The sequence below is a fragment of the Triticum urartu genome, chromosome 3A (genome assembly GCF_056163025.1).
Source record: "Triticum urartu cultivar PI428250 chromosome 3A, HENAU_Tu73, whole genome shotgun sequence".
Taxonomy (NCBI): domain Eukaryota; kingdom Viridiplantae; phylum Streptophyta; class Magnoliopsida; order Poales; family Poaceae; genus Triticum; species Triticum urartu.
Window position 1 is genome coordinate 25,687,744 of NC_141875.1, and position 21,422 is coordinate 25,709,165.

General features: G+C 50.0%; 2 protein-coding genes and 2 pseudogenes across 2 annotated transcripts; all 4 read left to right on the plus strand.

The window, feature by feature from the left end:
• The first annotated feature begins 13,476 nt into the window (after positions 1 to 13,476).
• LOC147978083 (uncharacterized) lies at positions 13,477 to 15,894 on the plus strand. The gene is made up of 3 exons (XM_087514640.1): positions 13,477 to 13,514; positions 13,623 to 13,881; positions 15,010 to 15,894. The coding sequence occupies exons 1-3, from the start codon at positions 13,477 to 13,479 to the stop codon at positions 15,667 to 15,669; spliced, it is 957 nt and encodes a 318-aa protein (XP_087370766.1). The 3' UTR covers positions 15,670 to 15,894.
• A 1,028-nt stretch (positions 15,895 to 16,922) lies between these two features.
• Positions 16,923 to 17,772, plus strand: LOC147978084 (uncharacterized; annotated as a pseudogene).
• An 804-nt stretch (positions 17,773 to 18,576) lies between these two features.
• On the plus strand, positions 18,577 to 19,429 carry LOC147978085 (uncharacterized; annotated as a pseudogene).
• Positions 19,430 to 20,245: 816 nt separating this feature from the next.
• LOC147978086 (uncharacterized) lies at positions 20,246 to 21,188 on the plus strand. Its single transcript, XM_087546132.1, has one exon. It carries the CDS (start codon positions 20,319 to 20,321, stop codon positions 21,030 to 21,032), a length of 714 nt encoding a protein of 237 aa, XP_087402258.1. The 5' UTR covers positions 20,246 to 20,318; the 3' UTR covers positions 21,033 to 21,188.
• Positions 21,189 to 21,422: the final 234 nt, after the last annotated feature.

The window sequence follows — 21,422 nt, forward strand, 5'->3', positions numbered from 1 at the left end:
AGATGTGGTAGACTGGTCCATGTCGATGATAAGTGTGACCCGCCATCAGGGGCGGAGCTACAGGGTGGACAGGGTGGGCCGCGGCCCACCCTGGGATTTTGGGCCAGCCTATATACCATAGGGTTACTAGGAGGATGGGCCAAGGAAAAAAGAGCCGAGCAACAGCCTACTGCATACACTGTGCATTCCGTGCCTCTCGACGGTCGACGCCAGCTGATTCCTCTGATCCCCTTTGCTCTACGTGCTTCGATCCGCCGCCAGCCGCCTGCCTCAGTGCCTCCCCGAGTCGTTGCCGCCGCCTCGCAGGCCCCTCCCGCCAGTCCCTGCCGGGCTGCCGGCTACCGGCTGCAACTCCACCGGAAGTGCGACACTACTGCACAACAGCGTCGGCATGGGCGTGCCCAGCCACCCCTGCCAGTGCAAGGAGAGTTCGTCGACAAGGGCGTCTACGTGAAGCTCACCGGCGCCCGGCAGGGTTGATTCGTGCAGCCAAAATCTCTTTGCTTTCGTGCTAAGCTCTGCATTATGAGATCCCCCCGTATTTGTTTGTGTTAGCCACATAGCCTGCTAACTGCCTATTAGGCTCTGTCGTTGTCACCAGTGGGCTATTTGGTGTAGAGCAATCCTTATATACTTTCTACAAATGTTACTGGAGTACCCTACTTGTTACCTTGGTCTTTGTCCGATTTAGTTGGTGCATCTTGTGTTTCTTTAGTATTGACGTGCATGTTGTCATTCTAATCAGCAAACAAATTCACATACATTGAGCTTTGATACGTCAATTTTGCATCATCCTTTTATATCGATATTTATTGCATTATGGGCTATTACATCACTGTATGTCACAATACTTATGACTATTCTCTCTTATTTTACAAGGTTTATATAAGGAGGGAGAATGCCGGCAGCTGGAATTTTGGGCTGGAAAAGGAGCAAATATTAGAGGTCTATTTTGCACAACTCCAAAAGTCCTGAAACTTCACGGCATATTTTAAAATAAATAATAAAAAATCCTCGCCAAAGATGAAGGCCAGGGGGCCCACACCCTGTCCACGAGGGTGGGGGCGCGCCCCCCTACCTCGTGGGCCCCCTGGTGGCTCTCCGATGACCGTCTTCTCCTATATGAAGTCTTTCGTCTAGAAAAAAAATAATAAGCAACCTTTCGGGACGAAACTCCGCCGCCACGAGGCGGAACCTTGGCGGAACCAATCTAGGGCTACGGCAGAGCTGTTCTGCCGGGGATACTTCCCTCCGGGAGGGGGAAATCATCGCCGTCGTCATCACCAACGCTCCTCTCATCGGGAGAGGGCAATCTCCATCAACATCTTCACCAGCACCATCTTATCTCAAAACCCTAGTTCATCTCTTGTATCCAATTCTTATCTCCAAGTCCGGGATTGGTACTAGTAGGTTGCTAGTAGTGTTGATTACTCCTTGTAGTTGATGCTAGTTGGTTTATTTGGTGGAGGATCATATGCTCAGATCCTTTATGCATATTATTACTCCTCTAATTATGAACATGAATATGCTTTGTGAGTAGTTACGTTTGTTCCTGAGGACACGGGAGCAGTCTCGCTATTAGTAGTCATGTGAATTTGGTATTCGTTCGATATTTTGATGAGATGTATGTTGTCTAGCCTCTAATGGTGTTATGTGAACGTCGACTACATAACACTTCACCATTATTTGGGCCTAGAGGAAGGCGTTGGGAAGTAATAAGTAGATGATGGGTTGCTAGAGTGACAGAAGCTTAAACCCTAGTTTATGCGTTGCTTCGTAAGGGGCTGATTTGGATCCATATGTTTCATGCTATGGTTAGGTTTACCTTACTACTTTTGTTGTAGTTGCGGATGCTTGCAATAGAGGTTAATCATAAGTGGGATGCTTGTTCAAGTAAGAACTGCAGCCAAGCACCGGTCCACCCACATATCAAATTATCAAAGTACCGAACGCGAATCATATGAACGTGATGAATACTAGCTTGACGATATTCCCATGTGTCCTCGGGAGCGATTTTCCTATTATAAGAGTTTGTCCAGGCTTGTCCTTTGCTACAAAAAGGATTAGGCCATCTTGCTGCACTTTATTTACTTTTGTTACTTGTTGCTGGTTACAATTTATCCTATCACAAAACTATCCGTTACCACTTATTTCAGTACTTGCAGAGAATACCTTGCTGAAAACTGCTTATCATTTCCTTCTGCTCCTCGTTGGGTTCGACACTTTTACTTATCGAAAGGACTACGATATCCCTATACTTGTGGGTCATCAAGCTTTCTCCAAGATGAATGAAGCTGGTATAATTGATACTTTCATGCCCATGCAATAGCATAGGCCAGAAACATAGTCTTTTTAACTTCTCAGGGTATTTACTATGTAGGCTTCTTTTATGCGAACCTAAGACTTAATTAAGAATTTTAGTATGTTTGTAAGGCTATATTGATCTATTTATGTGTGGTATTGGTAATTGCTTAGAACCTTCATATGTCATGTTTGTTGTCAAAAAAAAGTTTCTTGAGAAGGACCACCCTGATTTCAAATCCTAGCTCCGCCACTGCCTGTCGTCTGATAAGTCAGCTCAATGGGGTGAGTGGATGTGAGCTTCCCTGAGTAGGAATGCATCTTATAAAGGAGGGATGGGAAGTGGAGCTACCAACAGCAACAACAGTGTTGAAAACTCTCGCACTAGCGGGAGTGACCAAGGAAGTTTCATGCATGGTAAGGTTAGGGATCTCCCTACAAAACGAAACTTGGCCTCAGAGTTCTCTCGGTCAAATAAATCCCACACTAGTGAGGGTTACGGGAGGGAGAGGAGAGAAGTACATAGTCCTCCCAAGGATAGGAGAAGAGCTGATGAAGCCAGAGCGAAAGATCTATGGTATGAGCTAGACAGAAAGAGGGAGAATGACTTCCACCAAGAGTGCTTCAACAAGAATAATGATAGGTATGCAGAGAGGGACAAGGAAGCTAGGCATCGCGGAAAAGAGACTGTGAGTAACTTCGAGGCATCAATTGAGAGGGAAGGCAAGAGGAGGGGCGGGTATATTAGGAAACAAAGGAAGGAGGATGGGGTGTGCCGTCCAAAGGAACCACATGATTCTACTAGTCAGAAGTGGAGGAAGCGCATGCTAAAACAATTATGGGTGGCGAAAGGTGATTCATTGATGCGGAGTAGAGTGTTGATGGCAAAACCATCAGATTCACTGGTTTATATGGGGAGCCAAAGATGGAGTTACGGAGAAAATCGTGGTATGCTCCGCGGTACTTGAAAGCACAAGATAAGCTCCCGTGGTTGTGTGCGGGGGATTTTAATGAGGTTCTTACTCAGGAGGAGCAGTGCGGTGGCAACCCAAGATTCTAGAGATTGCCTATCCGACTACGGCTTGGCAGATTTGGGATATACAAGATATTCATTTACATGGCATAATAAGAGAGAGAATGATGAAAACATCCAAGTCAGGCTGGACAGGGTAACGTGCAATAGTAATTGTATGTCCATGTATCCAGCTACAAATGTTGAGAACCTCACTACTGTAGAATCTGATCATATGGCCATTTTGATTCGTGTTATGGTGACGGTTCCTGACGCATGGCCGAGTGTAGCGCGCCTCTTCCAGTTTGAGGCAACGTGGACTAGGCATGAAGGATACGATGTGATGGTAGACCAGGCATGGAGGGAAGCTGAGCTGGCCTTTGGTCCGCTCATGCATGCAGCAAGCTACACCACCCATCGCGCTCTATGCATGCATGGGGCCGCTTGCTACTTCTTGAGCTTGCGTTGGTTTTTCCCTTGAAGAGGAAAGGGTGATGCAGCAAAGTAGAGATAAGTATTTCCTCCAGTTAGAGAACCAAGGTATCAATCCAGTAAGAGAAGAACACACAAATCACCAATAACTGCACAAACAATCAAACACTTGCACCCAACGCGATAAAGGGGTTGTCAATACCTTCACGGTCACTTGCAAAGGTGAGATCTAATAGAGATAGATAAAAATAAACAAAACATAAAGTAAATATTTTTGGGTTTTTTGGTTTATAGATCTAAAAATAAAAGATTGCAGAATAGTAGATCGGAAACTTATATGATGGAAAATAGACCCCCGGGCCATAGGTTTCACTAGAGGTTTCTCTCATGATAGCAAATAATACGGTGGGTGAACAAATTATTGTCGAGCAATTGATAGAAAAGTGCAAAGTTATTATGATATCCAAGGCGATGATTATGTGATATAGGTATCATGTCTGTGTCAAGTAGACCGAATCATGCCTTCATCTACTACTATTACTCCACACATCGACTGACTGCTGCTTGCATCTATAGTATTAAGTTCACGAAGAACAGAGTAACGCCTTAAGTAAGATGACATGAAGTAGAGGAATAAACTCAAGCAATATGATTTAAACCCCATCTTTTTATCCTCGATGGCAACAATATAATACGTGCCTAGCTACCCCTACTTTGCCACTGGGTGAGGACACCGCAAGATTGAACCCAGAGCTAAGCACTCCTCTCATTGCAAGAAAGACCAATCTAGTTGGCCAAACCAAACCAATAGTTCGAAGAGAACTACAAAGATATCAAATCATGCATAAAATAATTCAGAGAAGATTCAAATAATATTCATAGATAAACTGATCATAAATCCACAATTCATCGAATCTCGACAAACACACCGCAAAAGAGGACTACATCAGATAGATCTCCAAGAACATCGAGGAGAACATGGTATTGAGAATCAAAGAGAGAGAAGAAGCCATCTAGCAACTAGCTATGGACCCATAGGTCTGTGGTAAAATACTCACGCTTTATCGGAAGGGCAATAGGATTGATGTAGATGCCCTCCGTGATCGAATCCCCCTCCGGCAGGATGCCGGAAAAGGCCCCAAGATGGGATCTCACGGGAACAGAAGGTTGCGGCGATGGAAAAGTGATTTTGTGGGTACTTCTGGTGGTTTGGTAATATATGTGAATATATAGGAGGAAGATCTAGGCCAGTGGGTCACCAAGGGGCCCAAAAGGTAGGGGGCACGCCTTCCACCTTTGTGGCCGTCTCGTGGCTCTTCTAACTTGCACTCCAAGTCTCCTGGGTGTCTTCTGGTCCAATAAAAATCATCGCGAATGTTTTATTCCATTTGGTATTCTTTTTCTGCGAAGCTCAAAAACTAGGAAAAACAAAAACTGGCACTGGGCTCTAGGTTAATAGGTTAGTCCTAAAATAATATAAAATAGCATATTAATGCATATAAAACATCGAAAACAGGTAATATAATAGCATGGAACAATTAAAAATTATAGATACATTGGAGACTTATCAAGCATCCCCAAGCTTAATTACTGCTCGTCCTCGAGTAGGTAAATGATAAAAACAGAATTTTTTGATGTGGAATGCTACCTAACATATTTATCCATGTAATTTTTTTCTTTATTATGGTATGAATGTTCAGATACATAAGATTCAAAACAAAAGTTTAATATTGACATAATACTTCAAGCATACTAACAAGGCAATTATGTTTTCTCAAAATAACATGGACAAAGAAAGTTTATCCCTACAAAATCATATAGTCTGACTATGCTTCATGTTCATCACACAAAATATTCAAATCATGCACAACCCTGATGACAAGCCAAGAAATTGTTTCATACTTTTGATGTTCTCAAACTTTTTCAACCTTCACGCAATACATGAGCGTGACCCATGAACATAGCACTACAGGTGGAATAGAATATGGTGGTTGTGGAGAAGACAAAAGAAGGAGATAGTCTCACATCAACTAGGCATATCAACGGGTTATGGAGATGCCCATCAATAGATATCAATGTGAGAGTGGGTATGCATCCAACTTGCTTGCTCATGAAAACCTAGGGCAATTTAAGGAAGCCCATCATTGAAATATACAAGCCAAATTTTATAATGAAAAATTCCCACTAGTATATGAAAGTGACTACATAGGAGACTCTATATCATGAAGATCATGGTGCTACTTTGAAGCACAAGTGTGGAAAAAGGATAATAACATTGCCCCTTCTCTCTTTTTCTCTTTTTTTTGTTTGGCTTTTTTGGCCTCTTTTTTTGCTCACATGGGACAATGCTCTAATAATGAAGATCATCACACTTTTATTTACTTACAACTCAAGAATTACAACTCGATACTTAGAACAAAATATGACTCTATATGAATGCCTCCGGCGGTGTACCGGGATGTGTAATGTTTCAAGAGAGACATGTATGAAAGAATTATGAAAGGTGGCTTTGCCACAAATACGATGTCAACTACATGATCATGCAAAACAATATGATAATGATGGTGCGTGTCATAATAAAATGGAACAGTGGAAAGTTGCATGGTAATATATCTCGGGATGACTATGGAAATGCCATAATAGATAGGTATGATGGCTGTTTTGAGGAATGTAATAGGTGGGTGTATAGCACCGGCGAAAGTTGCACGGTCTTGATGGAAGGGTGAGAGTGCGTATAATCTATAGACTCAACATTAGTCATAAAGAACTCACATACTTATTAAAAAATCTATTATTTATCGAAACAAAGTAATACGCGCAAACTCCTAGGGGGATAGATTGGTAGGAAAAGACCGTCGCTCGTCCCCGACCGCCACTCACTGTCGTGGGAACGATTCCGACAGTAAGAGAGGGGTAGGATAAAGGAGCATGATCTATCGAGATGCATATGGGTGACACGGTGGTTTTATCGAGTTCGGGCCTCTCGCGATGGAGATAACAACCCTACGTCTCGTGCTCCGGAGAGGCTTTGTTTTATCTTAGTATGTATATAGAGATTACAATGAGAGGAGAACGGATCCCCGTAGTCCTGAGACTAATGGTCAAAAGAGAGAGAGGTGGAAGCCCAGAGCCCCTTAGTCTAGCGGTGGGGGTGGCTTATATAGAGTGCGCCACCCCCTCACCTCCTATGTTACAAAGTGGGGGCGTTAATGCCATAACTCAGCCTACTACTAAGATGATGCTTCGCGTGCCTTGTCGACTGCTGGTCTGCGCATATCCGAGTGAGTTACACGGCCGAGTGGAATGAGTTCATCGAGTGGAGTGACGTGCTCCGTGTGGTTGATGCCGTCCGAGTGACTTTCAAGTTGCGGTACATCTGGACGGCGATCTGGCCCAGGGGCCCAGTACAAAGTGTACGGTGCCCATGGGTAGGGTCTTTAGGTCAGGCCTGTTACCCTATCCCCAATACATGTCCTCGTCATTAGCCCCCGAATCGGTCGAGGTTGAGCGGGTCAAGTCGAGGTGAATTCTTAGATGAGTCAAGTGCTACGGAGGCACTTATGAACTCCCTTTAGTCACCCGGCGGTCTTATCTCCGCATGTTACCTTGACGGATTCTGGACTGCATGGTGTCCGAGTGAAATGAGCTCAAACGGGTCCGCGGAGGAGCGTTAAACTCACCTTATAGCAATTTTTTTGGAGTGATTTGGAGCTGGTCCTGCATCGAGTAACTGATTACTCGGAATTTCTTCACGCGTGGAACATGTCTTTTTTGTTGTTTGGTCATCACTCGGACCGAGCGGACCATTCCGAGTGGATACCATTCCCGTGGGGACACGCTGAGTTTGGAGCTGGTCCTGCATCGAGTAACTGATTACTCGTAATTTCTTCATGCCTGGAACGTGTCTTTTTTGTTGTTTGGCCGTCACTCAGACCAGGCGGACCGTTCCGAGTGGATACCATTCCAGTGGGGGCACGCTGAGTGCACCCACTGGGTGTAGTCCCCGATACCGTCGTCGACTGCGGGTAGTCGGTGGGAGTCTTAGAGCCTATCTTTTTTGTTGTTGTTCATCACTCGGACTGGTCAGGCCGTACCGAGTGGAGATTACTCCAGTGGGGGCACGCTGAGTGCACCCACTGGGTGTAGTCCCCGAGACCGCCGTCGACTGCGGGCAGTCGGCGGGGGTCTGAGAGAAATAAAAATCTTCTTAGCTGGTACTGATCGAACTTGTTCTTCTCTGACTCTGAGTTCAAGTAATTCTGGATCTTGTTTTGCATCGAGCAAAATGTTTCTTTATGAGTTCTCTTCCAGTGGGGGCACGCTGAGTGCACCCACTGGGTGTAGTCCCCGAGCCTCTGTCGGACTAGATGAGTCGGGCAGAGGGTTCAAGTCTCCTGGTAAACCTCCATGTAGTCGACACGGTAAATATCTTTTAGTCTGAAATTGAGTCAATCAGATGCATCTTCAGGCGCTTGACATGGAAAGTAAGCTCAGCCTGGAGCTGAGTCAGTCGAACTGATCTTCGTGCACTCGGCATGGAATAAATTCAGCCTGGAACTCGGTCAAGCAGCTGAATCTTTTGTGCTCTCGGCATGGTGAATGAATTCGGCTTTGAAATTGCCGACTGTAGAAAAAAGCTGGACACTCCAGGGAGTAATCGTTCAAGTAATACTTCTTATAACCATTAGATTTTGCGTGAAAGGGGTGTTTGTCCGAGTAGACGTGCTTCCCAACTGATCGGGGTATGTTGACTGCAAGGAAAAACTCGGTGGCACTCGTATTTCTCCCGAAGGAGATAGACTAGTGGTCTGACATGGACGTGCCATGAAACCCGAGTGGCGAGGCTAGTGTGTGGGCTGACTATCCTGAGAGACGCCACTCATTATCCTGGGGGAACACTAGCACATTCCATCTCTGAGTCCAAGTTTGTGAGACTGAGGCCTTGGAGCCTAGGATAAGGGCCAAGTGTATCCGTAGAGGACCGCCATTTTCACCCTTTTGCAGTCCTTAAGATGACTTCAAGAAATGATTTGGGCGATCGTCCGAGTGGACAGTAGTACCCTTATAGATGTTCGGCAGAACGAGCATGTATGGTCAGAAAGATATTCCTGATGTGGTCAGTGGGTTGATCGAATGGGTGTAACCCCTGAGGGCAGCATGGCCAACGGCTATGCGTAGCCCCCGAGTGATGCTCGAAAGAGGTAAGCTTGCTACAGAGTGTGATATGAGGTCTGATCATATGAGTAACTTAGTCGTTCCCGTGCTGGGGGTGTAGAGGTAAAGACATGCCCAACTGATGGTGACGCGCGAGGTGGCTAAGGGGCGATGATGTGTACAATCGAGTGACGACGCGCGGGGCGGTCGAGTGGTGAAGACATGCACAACCGAGTGGCGACGCGCGGAGTGGCCGAGTCATGATGTGCGAGGTGGTCGAATGATGAAGACGTGCACAACTGAGTGGCAACGCGCGGGGCGGCCGAGTGGTGAAGATGTGCACAACCGAGTGGCGACGCGCGGGGCGGCCGAGTGGTGAAGATGTGCACAACCGAGTGGCGACGCGCGGGGCGGCCGAGTGAGGATGCGCGAGGTGTCCGAGTGAAGGACTACGTGTCCAGCCAAGTGGCGACACGCGGGGCGGCCGTGTGGCGAAGGCATGCACAACCGAGAGGCGATGCGCGGAGCGGCCAAGTGGTGAAGACGTGTACAACCGAGTGGCGACGTGCGGGACGGCCGAGTGAGGATGCGCGAGATGTCCAAGTGAAGGACCACGTGTCCAGCCAAGTGGTGACGCGCGGGGCGGCCGTGTGGCGAAGGCATGCACAACCGAGAGGCGACGCGCGGAGCGGCCAAGTGGTGAAGACGTGCACAACCAAGTGGCGACGTGCGGGACGGCTGAGTGAGGATGCATGAGGTGGCCGAGTGAAGGATTACGTGTCCAGTCAACGGGTGATGAGCGGGGCGGCCGTGTGGTGAAGGCATGCACAACCGAGAGGCGACGCGCGGAGCGACCAAGCGGTAAAGACGTGCACAACCGAGTGGCGATGTGCGGGACGGCCGAGTGAGGATGCACGAGGTGGCCGAGTGAAAGATTACGTGTCCAGCCAACGGGTGACGCGCGGGGCGGCCGTGTGGTGAAGGCATGCACAACCGAGAGGCGATGCGCGGAGCGACCAAGCGGTGAAGACGTGCGCAACCGAGTGGCGACGCGCGGGACGGCCGAGTGAAGATACGTGAGGTGGCCGAGTGAAGGACTACGTGTCCAGCCAAGTGGATGAAATTGTCTTCGAAGGAGTTAGCCAGATGCTTTCGAAGTTAATGTAGCGACGAGGTTGATGTAGTGTGGTTGCGACGCAACAAGACCGGCGTGACAACTGAGTCTGAGTAGGAATGAAGATGGCGCGCAGAGCGTCTGGGTAATTATAAAACTTGTCAAAGTGGTGGGTCGAATGCACTTGTTGAAGTGAAGGATCTAACTGGTGACGAAGCACTCGACCACTCAGGAGAGTGTCATTCCAAATGAGTTGCAGCCCCCGAGTGTGGCGTAGCTCCCAAGCGTACTACAGGCTTCAACAACGGACATGTCGAAATACGGGAAATATAGTGTTGAATGGATAATTTGTAATTCGAGTCGGACTAGGGTAAGGATGAGGAGAAATTTCCGAGTGATACTCAAAAGAGGCAAACTCGCAAAAAGAGTGACGTGTGAAGTTTAATTATAAAAGGGACTTATCTGTCTCATGCCTGACGAGGTCTATATTATCGATGAAGAGGATTCCACAGAGGGGTTGGCCGGATGTGTTTGAAGCCAACAGAGCGACAAGGTCAGTGTTGTGGTGCGCTAGGACCAGTATGGTGACCGAGTCCGAGCAGCGATGAAGTTGGCGCATAGGGCCGTCGAGTGATCGCGTAACTTGTGTAAAAAATGGCACAAGTCAACAAAATAATTTCTTGAGGAAATTTGATGTGTGCTGAAATGATTTGTGTGAATAACACCCATAGACACCCGCTGGGAGTGCAAAGGGCTTGCTGGTTAACCAGCAAGAGTCTAAAAGAGCGAAGGATTCGTTCGAACTTGTCGAAGCGAGAGATCCTACTGAACTCGTTGGAATACTGGCTAAAATAAAACGGAAGTGTAGTGTTTCGACTGAGTTGCAGCCCTGGAGGACCGATGCAAACTCGAAATGAAGAACGACACATGGTGTTCGTGAATGATGTGTGCGAAAAATGGAAGTTGGACTCGGGAGTCACATAACCAGTACTAAGAAAGTATGTGAAAATAAACAGCCGAGCGTAGAGGTACACTCGATGGCGTGGCCTCCGAGTGAACATGATGTGTGAATTACGGGATACTCAGGAAGACGGAAATAACAGAATGTAAAATGACTTAGCTGTCTGAAGGCGCGCGAGTGGCCGAGTGGTGATGAGGCAACCAACCGAGTGGCGAGCGCGGGGCGGCCGAGTGGTGACGAGGCGATGGTGACAGTCGACCTTCGTCTCGGTGTCCTTGCGGATAGGGATGGAGCGCACATTATACTTGTGATGCAGCTCCTTGAATTAGAGGTTTGTTCTTGTCTCAGTCGGATTTTGGCTACTTAGGCGAGTCCTTGGACTGCAGCTAAGCCTCCGAGTGGGAGGCTTGCTCTCCACTCGGTAGGATTTCAAACACTTAGGCGAGTAATAGACTGCAGCTAAGCCCCCGGGTGAGAGGTTTGCTCTCTACTCGGTAGGATTTTTTTCAAATTTAGGCGAGTACTGGACTGCAGCTAAGCCCCCGAGTGGGAGGATTGCTCTCCACTCGGTAGGATTTTTTTTCAAACTTAGGCGAGTACTGGACTGCAGCTAAGCCCCCGAGTGGGAGGTTTGCTCTCCACTCAGTAAGATTTTTTCAAACTTAGGCGAGTACTGGACTGCAGCTAAGCCCCCGAGTGGGAGATTTGCTCTCCACTCGATAGGATTTTTTCAAACTTAGGCGAGTACTGGACTGCAGCTAAGCCCCCGAGTGGGAGGTTTGCTCTGCACTCGGTAGGATTTTTTTTAAACTTAGGCGAGTACTGGACTGCAGCTAAGCTCCCGAGTGAGAGGTTTGCTCTCCACTCGGTAGGATTTCTTGAACTTAGACGAAACAGATTCGCAGCTAAGTCACCCACTGGGGGATTTTGGCGATGGCGACGCGCGGGGCGGCCGAGTGGTGATGAGGTGACCAACCGATCGCGACACGCGGGGCGGCCGAGTGGTTATGAGGTGACCAACCGATGGCGATGCGCGGGGCGGCCGAGTGGTTATGAGGTGACCAAGCGATGGTGACGCGCGGGGCGGCCGAGTGGTTATGAGGTGACCAACCGAGTGGCGACGCGCGGGGCGGCCGAGTGGTGATGAGGTTACCAACCGATGGTGACGCGCGGGGCGGCCGAGTGGTTATGAGGTGACCAACCGAGTGGCGACGCGCGGGACGGCCGAGTGGTGATGAGGTTACCAACCGAGTGGCGACGCGCGAGGCGGCCGAGTGGTTATGAGGTGACCAACCAATGGTGACGCGCGGGACGGCCGAGTGGTTATGAGGTGACCAACCGATGGCGACGCGCAGGGCGGCGAGTGGTGATGAGGTGACCAACCGGTGGCGACGCGCGGGGCGGCCGAGTGGTGATGAGGTGACCAGCCGATTGCGACGCGCGGGGCGGCCGAGTGGTTATGAGGTGACCAACCGATGGCGACGCGCGGGGCGGCCGAGTGGTTATAAGGTGACCGACCGATGGCGACGCGCGGGGCGGCCGAGTGGTGATGAGGTGACCAACCGATGGCGACGCGCGGGGCAGCCGAGTGGTTATGAGGTGATCAACCGATGGCGACGCGCGGGACGGCCGAGTGGTTATGAGGTGACCAACCGATGGCGACGCGCGGGGCGGCCGAGTGGTGATGAGGTGACCAACCGATGGCGACGCGCGGGGCGGCCGAGTGGTTATGAGGTGACCAACCGATGGCGACGCGCGGGGTGGACGAATGGTGATGAGGTGACCAACCGACGGCGACGCGCGGGGCGGCCGAGTGGTTATGAGGTGACAACCGATGGCGACGCGCGGGGCGGCTCAGTGAAGTAGACTTGTCCCGCGCCCGGTCCGAGCGATGTAGACGCGACCCGCGGAGTGACGATGCGCATGGGGTTCAAGTGATGTAGACGCGACCCGCGGAGTGGCGACGAGCGGGGCGTTCGAGTGATGTGGACGCGTCTCGCAGACTGGTGACGCGCAAGGCATTCGGGTGAAGTAGACGCGTATCGCGGAGTGACGACGCGCGAGGAGTTCGGATGAAGTAGACGCGTCCCGTAGAGCGACGACACGCAGGTGCCCAAGTGAGGTTGACGCGTCCCGCGGAGTGGCGTCACGCAGAGCGTTTGAGTTATCCAACGCTCGGCCGAGTGCATAGAGCAGGACCTGTACGTCATGCATGTCCGAGTGGTGTGTCTCAGCAAGTCCGAGTGAAAAATACGCAGGAGACCTGCAGATACTCAGTTCAACTGGTCCGTGAAACTCGGAGGTCATGGCAAAGTATTAATGTTAATTACGTGAGTTTTGAAAGTGTGGCAACAGTAAATGATATTAGCATGCAATGATGGCTGCATGCTTCGGTTTTGCATGCTACCAATCAAGTCCCCATTTAATGCTGGCTGTACTTACGACATGCATGGGCTGATGCGTTATATACACAGTTAATGGCATGGGAGCCTAACCGATCCAATGGCTGCAATTACGGCGTGTATCGGGTGCTGCGTTATGTACGCAGTTAAGGGCTCAGGAGCGTAACTGATCTCGTGTACATGCAGCCGCGAGGATGGAAGAAAATATTTTGTATGCAGTGATGCGTATGGATTGGTATTAATTAGAGGAGAGAGAGAATACGACCTGGTGCGGACGCCGGAGGAGAGCTCCGCTGCGGCGGAAACGGCCGGTCTGGCCGGAACCGAACGGCAGCCTAGAGGTGGCGATGAGAAGGATGAGCAGCTCCGCAGTCCAGTCGCGGGCCGGCGCATCCAAGGGCGAGGCCGGCGCGAGCGCTGGTGCTTGCGTTTCGCTGCTCGGGGAGCCGGAGTTGTGCACATGTCGGAGTCGTGCTTCGACGCGTGTGGAGCTGGGTCGAGTGCCGTCAGCTGGGCCTTGTTGCCTGAGGAGCCGGGTTGACCGGACCACCGGTCGACATGTTCAACCGGCCCGGGAACCAGGCCGAGCATTTAGCGGCTGCGCGTGTGTGGGCGCTCGGCGACGGCATCGTCGATGAGTACGCGAGATGATGACGGGCGACCGACGACGCTTCATCATCCGGGAGCCGAGTCACCAATCGGAACAAAGGGAGGCATCCTTTTGTATGAGCTCGTGTGCATACAGAAAAAGAACAAAATATAGTTAGATCATTGCAATGTTTGATTGTAAAGAGGATGAGTTGAGATGAGCAACTCTCTGATCCTTTTATTTGTACGAATGGCACGATAACCAGAGCTCTAGCGGCCAATTTCTCGGGTGCTGGTAGTTGATCCGTTGTTGAAGATTGAAGAAAAAACCATATGCACCATGGTTCGATAGACGCCATGCCCCACAGTGGGCGCCAACTGTCGTGGGAACGATTCCGACAGTAAGAGAGGGGTAGGATAAAGGAGCATGATCTATCGAGATGCATATGGGTGACACGGTGGTTTTATCGAGTTCGGGCCTCTCGCGATGGAGATAACAACCCTACGTCTCGTGCTCCGGAGAGGCTTTGTTTTATCTTAGTATGTATTCAGAGATTATAATGAGAGAAGAACGGATCCCCGTAGTCCTGAGACTAATGGTCAAAAGAGAGAGAGGTGGAAGCCCAGAGCCCTTTAGTCTAGCGGTGGGGGTGGCTTATATAGAGTGCGCCACCCCCTCACCTCCTATGTTACAAAGTGGGGGCGTTAATGCCATAACTCAGCCTACTACTAAGATGATGCTTCGCGTGCCTTGTCGACTGCTGGTCTGCGCATATCCGAGTGAGTTACACGGCCGAGTGAAATGAGTTCGTCGAGTGGAGTGACGTGCTCCGTGTGGTTGATGCCGTCCAAGTGACTTTCAAGTTGCGGTATATCTGGACGGCGATCTGGCCCAGGGGCCCAGTACAAAGTGTACGGTGCCCATGGGTAGGGTCTTTAGGTCAGGCATGTTACCCTATCCCTAATACATATCCTCGTCACTCACAAGAAAAACAATTAATAAATAAATCATACTTCAACTTCGTTACATAATGGTTTACCTAAGACGTGCGGCAACCTCACCATCTCTGACCCATTCTGGCTCTCTGACGAGGAGGTGGGAAGATCTTGTGGTTCCATGGATTTTGAGGTCGCTTGCCATAACAATAGTTTTCCAGGTCTACGGAGCTCTATACTCGGAAGCTTCGGCTTTGCAATCATCGATATCTCTTATGAGGAAAACAGTTTGCGCGTGGTTGATCGAGGCCTTCTGGAATTACTGCAAGCTTCCAACAGTTGCCAAGTAACGATATTGAACACCTCCGTCAAAGTGGCCCAACCGTTAAGCATCGACCATGTCGGCCTGAACCTCATCTTGTACAACTGCATGGCGGCTGCGGCGGCGCACCGGGACAGATACCTGGTGCAGACGAGCCTGAGATGTGGGAACGAGAGCAAGATGTTTGTCCGCACGGGAGTGCGTTACGACGCGACCGGGAACTATGGCGGCTACGCTTTGGAGGGCTGCAACGCTGTGGTCACGCCGGTGCTTGGCTCATCGTCGGGCCAGACGAACGCGTCCGACTACAAGCAGCTCATCAACGATGGCTTTCTCTTGACATGGGATCCGCTCCCTCTCGCAGAACCTGTACGTAAGTTCTCACGCCAAAATCAGTCATCTTCCTTCTCTCCTCATCGCCCCTTATTATTTGCTTTCAGGTGTTGAACTAATTATCCATGATTAATTACTGAACTCATGATTTGCATTACTTGAGGAACTTGTTATGTAAAGAAAGCTCAAATGCGGAATCCTGAAACAGAAATTTCATACCATGGCATTGCTGCATACAGAGCACACTATCCTTGGGTCCATGTCGCTGCTGTCTTTACAGCTGCAGAGCACACTCTGCCCACAGTTGGCGGTCACATCGCACCGCACCATCTCATTAGTCAAGACTTATCCAATGGGTTCTGTAGAACTAATTATTTTCTTTTGAAAAATCATCGCTCAGCCAGTCAATTCCTTCGGACTCTGGCTGTCCCCCACTTCCATCTATTTGTGATTTTTTACGCTACATCATACTGCCGAATTTAAGGGGTAGTATTAAGCAGATCCAATGGCTGAATTTAGATTGAGGGCAGCTTGGTAATTTCATATTAGGCTGCCCCGCGACCTCGCCGCCTCCTATTTCACGGTCGTCGCTAGCCCCCACTGCGTCTCCTCGGCTCTGCTCCCGCCCTGGCCCCAAGCTCGTGTTCATCGAGTTTGATGTTCAGGTCTACACACATGCAGCCGTTGCATCCACTCACGATTCAGCAGGAGGAGATGAGTATTCCCAGACGGACGGGCCTCTGTAGCCAGGTGGGGTGAGAACGCCGAGCTGGTCTACTTACACGTCGGCGCTGGCTCGACGTCGTCTTCGTCCACCCGCCTTGCTCGTGCGACGCGGCGCCACCCGACGGCATGGCAGAAATGTGACGGAAAACATCAAGTGCCCATCTTCGATCCTGCCCTCACGGAGCTCTGCTCGCCGCTACCGGCCAGCTTGTAATCACACTGTGAGTTGATGCAATAAAGAAAATCACAGGGACGATATGTGCTTGTGACCATCAACAAACGTCTCGCGTGCGTTTGTGTGTTCTTGTTGCATACGTGCGTGAGGTCATTGTGTATCCGGCCGGCGGCGAGTTTGCGAGCGAGGTTAGCTTTTCTACATCGATGTGACGGGGCACATTCTAGCTTGGAGAACGAATCTAAGGCCGTCAGCTTCCTTTGTCCATAAGCATTGAAGAAACCAAAATGCCCTTAATCAGTAAATATACTACCCAAAACCAGGTGTAGTATTGATTCATTTGGACCCTTCAAATCATAGAAATGAACGGCCCAAATTGACTTGATGTACTGTAAAGGGTCTAATCTATTTCTCATTGCATATATATCAACCACCCAATTCATCACCAAATCTCCAACGTTTCCAGATGTACCCAACCAGTGGCAGAGACAAGCCTAGGGCAACTAGGGCTATAGCCCTAGGCTTAGTACCAAGATCCCCGGTAATTTCTTTCTACAAAGTTCTCAAAATTTCAACAAATTGTCGTCCAAGCTTGCTCACCCCTAGACGTAACTGGCTGCTAGTTTCGCCATTGTACCCAACCAGCTTGTTGCTGCTCCTATCTGTATGTTTGGCTTGCATCGCAGACATTAGTTCAGGCGTGCAAGCACAAGCAGCCTGCCAGCCTGAGCGATGCGGCAACCTGACCGTCTCAACCCCATTTGGCATCGCCTTGGGATCGGAGGAGAACAGGTGCGCCTAACTTGGGTTCCAGGTCCACTGCGTCGACGGTGTCTCATACCTCGGGTACTAAGAGGCTGAGTTCGGGCTCCAGATCCTCGACATCTTCTACAGCAACGGTTCCTTGCTCGTCTGGGACATCCACAAGCTCAAGGACTTCAATCTCTTTGGCGAGACAGGGTGCCATGTCCCGAAGGCCAACACGGCCACCAAAATTGGGCATCCGTTCTCAGTAAGCAACTTGAATCAGAACCCCATCTTCTACAGCTGCACCAGGGCGCCGGCGGCCCGAGCGGGGCTGGTGGACACGTTGTGACGGAACAACACGTTTGTCCACGCGGGAGGGCGTTATAACGCGGGAGGGCGTGATAGACGGCACCTACACTTTGGAAGGATGCAGCGCCAATGCTGTGCCGGTGCTGGGGGCATCTGGAGAGGCGAACCCCAGCGACTACGAGGAGCTCATCAGCGATGGCTTCCTCCTGACATGGCAGCCGCCAAATTACCGTAGTGGTAAGCTCACTCACCCTCGTTAGTCGTCAAATACTTCTCGGGAGCAACTAGGCGACGGGCAGTAGATTAGTTCCAAGGACTGGATGCATCGACGCGACAATTTTGCCCACTGAGATGATCAACATCGCCTGCCGTTGGCGTAGAATCCCCAGTTTCAAACAAGCTGGAGCACAGTATAAGATTTAATTAGAAATGACAATACATTTAAAATGAGATATGGATTCGCCCAACGAAAAGGTGAGAGATGTGAGACTTGTGACCGTCTGTCATTGCTAGTGGCGATATGGCACCGTCTGTGCACCGTCCTGGATTGGGCGGGCACTACCTGCGTCTCTAGCATTAGCCAGTCCTGCCACGGAATTCGCGTGCCTCTGCACTGCAGTTCGCGTGCCTCTGCTAGTCTCAACCAAGCTGGAAACGATTAGTGATAAATGGATTCCTCCAAAGAAGAGAAGTGAGAGATGCCAGACCTGTCACCGTCTGTCATTGCTAGTGGCAAAATGGCACGATCCTTCCGATCTGTGAACTCCACACAAAGATATTTGACCAATGAAGATTTTCAAGTCATGAGAAAGTAAAAGACAATGATACTTTGACCGTGGACGGTTGCGGCAATTGTTAGGCCGCGTGGGACTAGTATTTTTTTGTCTCAAGTCTTCCCTTGCCCCGTCAATTGGGATACTCAGAGAATACGCATGTTAGACGTACTATGACTGGAAAGGACTCCACTACGCCAGTATATACTACTGTATATAGTATCACTCATTCTAAAGCACAGTATTCTCTCTTGTATCGTATTGTATCTCCCCACAAGCCCCCTTCTTTTTTTTGCTGCACCAAATTTCAAGCTTATTCTCTGATGGCTATGGCCTGCTGGCTCTTAGTTTTCGTCTGGGTTTGCTGGTTGCCATTCATGTTCGCCGGGGGTAAGGAGCAGCAAGGGAAAGGCTGCTCGGCGGAGAGGTGTGGAAACCTCACCATCTCCGACCCATTCTGGCTCACTGACCTGGAGACAAGAAGATCGTGTGGTTCCTTGGATTTCGAGCTCAATTGCAATAACAGTATCCCAGTTTTCCGGAGCTTTGGATCCACTGGGGATAAAGTGGCTTCGCAATCAAGGACATCTTGAACGAGGAACGCAGTTTGCGTGTCGTTGAACTGTACAAAGAGGAAGACTTTAACGTCTCCAACGGCTGCAATTTCCTGAGGTGGAACACCTCCCGCAAACTAGGACACCCGTTTAAAGTCAATCCCATCAACTTGAACCTCATCTTCTACAACTGCACGAAGACGGTGGCGTTTGTGGAGGTGAGATGCGTGAACACGAGCAACGCGTTTGTCCGCGCGGGAGTGCGCTACGACATATGACGGGGGGCTATGCCGGCTACGCTTTGGACGGCTGTGATGCTATTGTCGTGCCGGTTCCAGGCTCGTCAGGTGAAGGGAAAGCAAGTAACTACAAGCGTGTCATCAGCGCGATGGCTTCCTCCTGACATGGGATCCACCCCGTGCACGTAAGTTCTTCAGCCGCCAAATCATCTTTTCATGAAGCTCGTAGCTAAGCTACTAGGACGCACAGTGCTAATTAATTTGCTGGATTTGCCGCACAATTGAACAAACCAATCAACCGAGAATAAGGTTTTAGTTGATCGTGTGGTGGATGTTCGCCGTAGCCGGCCAGCCGTGGGGCAACTTGGCTACTAGCTGATACTCCATGGCATCTCCGCATCAGGGAATATATCTTCGCAGCATGGTGGCATGCATATTGGCCTTGCGATAATTAGTGTTGTCCTTCCAATCTTCCATGCATATTGGCCTTCTCGTTCTCTAGGACTGATATTTCTGTGGCTAGATGTGTTCATCGTCTACCCTCTGGCATCGGTTGCACCTGGCATCTCTAGCTTGCAGATCACCGGACATACTGTCGTTTGTTCAACAAGCTGCTACTCATCTAAGGTTCAGGCGCAAATGGAATGTGGCCTTTGCAGCTTGTGCCATCAGTCTTTGGCACGCGAGGAAGGATCGGATCTTTAACTCACGATCACGGACTGAATCTTACATAAGGTTCTATGCAGCAGATTTGCTCCGTCTCTGGTGCTGCAGAGCTACTAGGCAACAGGATAAAGAGGACCTCATGTTTTGGGGCAATCTTCTAGCCACACAGTCCCATAGCTCTGTTCTTGGTGTCCTTTTCTGCTTTTCTGTCTCTGCATCCCACACTTTAGAATGTTGAATGTGTACCAGGACGGAAATTCATTAATTTACCAGTCTGTGCTTTCTGTTCACCGGCCGATTCACGTCTGTACTGTGTACAGACTACAGACACTTACCAGTCAAGTACACCCAACTAACTCAACCATGGTCAACAAGTGCATGCACCAGCCAGCACTGATGGACCTGATCGAGACCGGGCACCGGCGATGGAATTATCGTGTGTGGACGATGGTTGCCAAGTCACAAAGCAGTCAAATGTTCCTGCACACACGACTCGCTCACTGACCCCCGCTCCTCATATACATGTGCAGTTCATGGACTTGTGGCAAAAAATTGTCGACCAAAGTTCTCCGCGATGTTCCCATGGCTTGGGCCTCCATGCCTCTTCCTATCCTTCCTCATCATCTCCACGATGCCGGCGCTGTTGCTCGCGGCAGCCTGCGAACCCGAGCGATGTGGTAACCTGAGCATCTCAGCCCCGTTCGGGGTCGTCTCAGGTTCTGAGGAGAACAGGTGCGCCCAGGCCCAGCTCGGGTTCCAGGTCCACTGCACCGACGGCGTCCCCTACCTTGGGTACTACGAGCCGGAGTACGGGCTTAAGATCCTCGACATCTTCTACAACAACGGTTCCTTGCTAGTCTCCGACGTCCACAAGATCGGAGGCTTCAATCTCTCCGACAAGAAAGGATGCTGTGTCCCGACGGCCAACACCGCCACCAAAGTCGGGCCTCCGTTCTCATTAAGTCCTCTGAATCAGAACCTCGTCTTCTACAACTGCACCAAGGTGCCGGCAGGCCAAGCAGGGCTGGTGGAGACGGTGTGCCGCAACAACACTTTTGTCCGTGCCGGAGGGCGATACAACTGGACCGGCGGGTACACTTTAGAGGGATGCAGCGCCACCGCTGTGCCAGTGCTAGGGGCGTCTCAAGAGGTGAACGCCAGAGACTACGAGGCACTCATCAGTGATGGCTTCCTCTTGACATGGCAGTCGCCGAGTGGCGGTAGTGATAAGCTCGCTCACCCTCATCATTCGTCAAATACTTCTCGGCAGCAACTAGGCGCTGGGTAGTAGATAAGTGCCCAGGATTGGACGCTTCCACGCGACAATTTTGTCCGTTTATATTAGATGATCGAAATCACTTGCCGTTGGCGTAGAGTTCCTAGTTCAAACAAGCTCGAGCATAGTTAAAGATTGATTAGAAATGGCAATATACATTTAAAATGACTAGTGAGATATAGATTCCTCTAACGAAAAGGTGAGAGATGCGAGACCCGTCACCGTCTGCCATTGCTAGTGGTAATATGGCACCATCTGTGCACCATCCTGGATTTGGCAGGAACTGGCATCGGGGACTGCCCCACCTGAGTCTCTAGCAGCAGTCAGTGCCGTACAGCAATGCGACCGTAGAGTACCCGGATAGCATTATGCGGTCGACATGTGCCAGTAATCCTCTAAATT

Excerpts from the sequence above, each read along its gene's own strand:
- LOC147978083 (XM_087514640.1), top strand. The coding sequence starts at position 13,477 with ATGGCTGCAATTACGGCGTGTATCGGGTGCTGCGTTAT. Across the intron at positions 13,515-13,622 it reads TGTATCGGGTGCTGCGTTAT|AGGAGAGAGAGAATACGACC; the intron begins GTACGCAGTTAA and ends GGTATTAATTAG. Across the intron at positions 13,882-15,009 it reads GTGGAGCTGGGTCGAGTGCC|ACGTGCGGCAACCTCACCAT; the intron begins GTCAGCTGGGCC and ends GGTTTACCTAAG.
- LOC147978086 (XM_087546132.1), top strand. The coding sequence starts at position 20,319 with ATGTTCCCATGGCTTGGGCCTCCATGCCTCTTCCTATCCTTCCTCATC.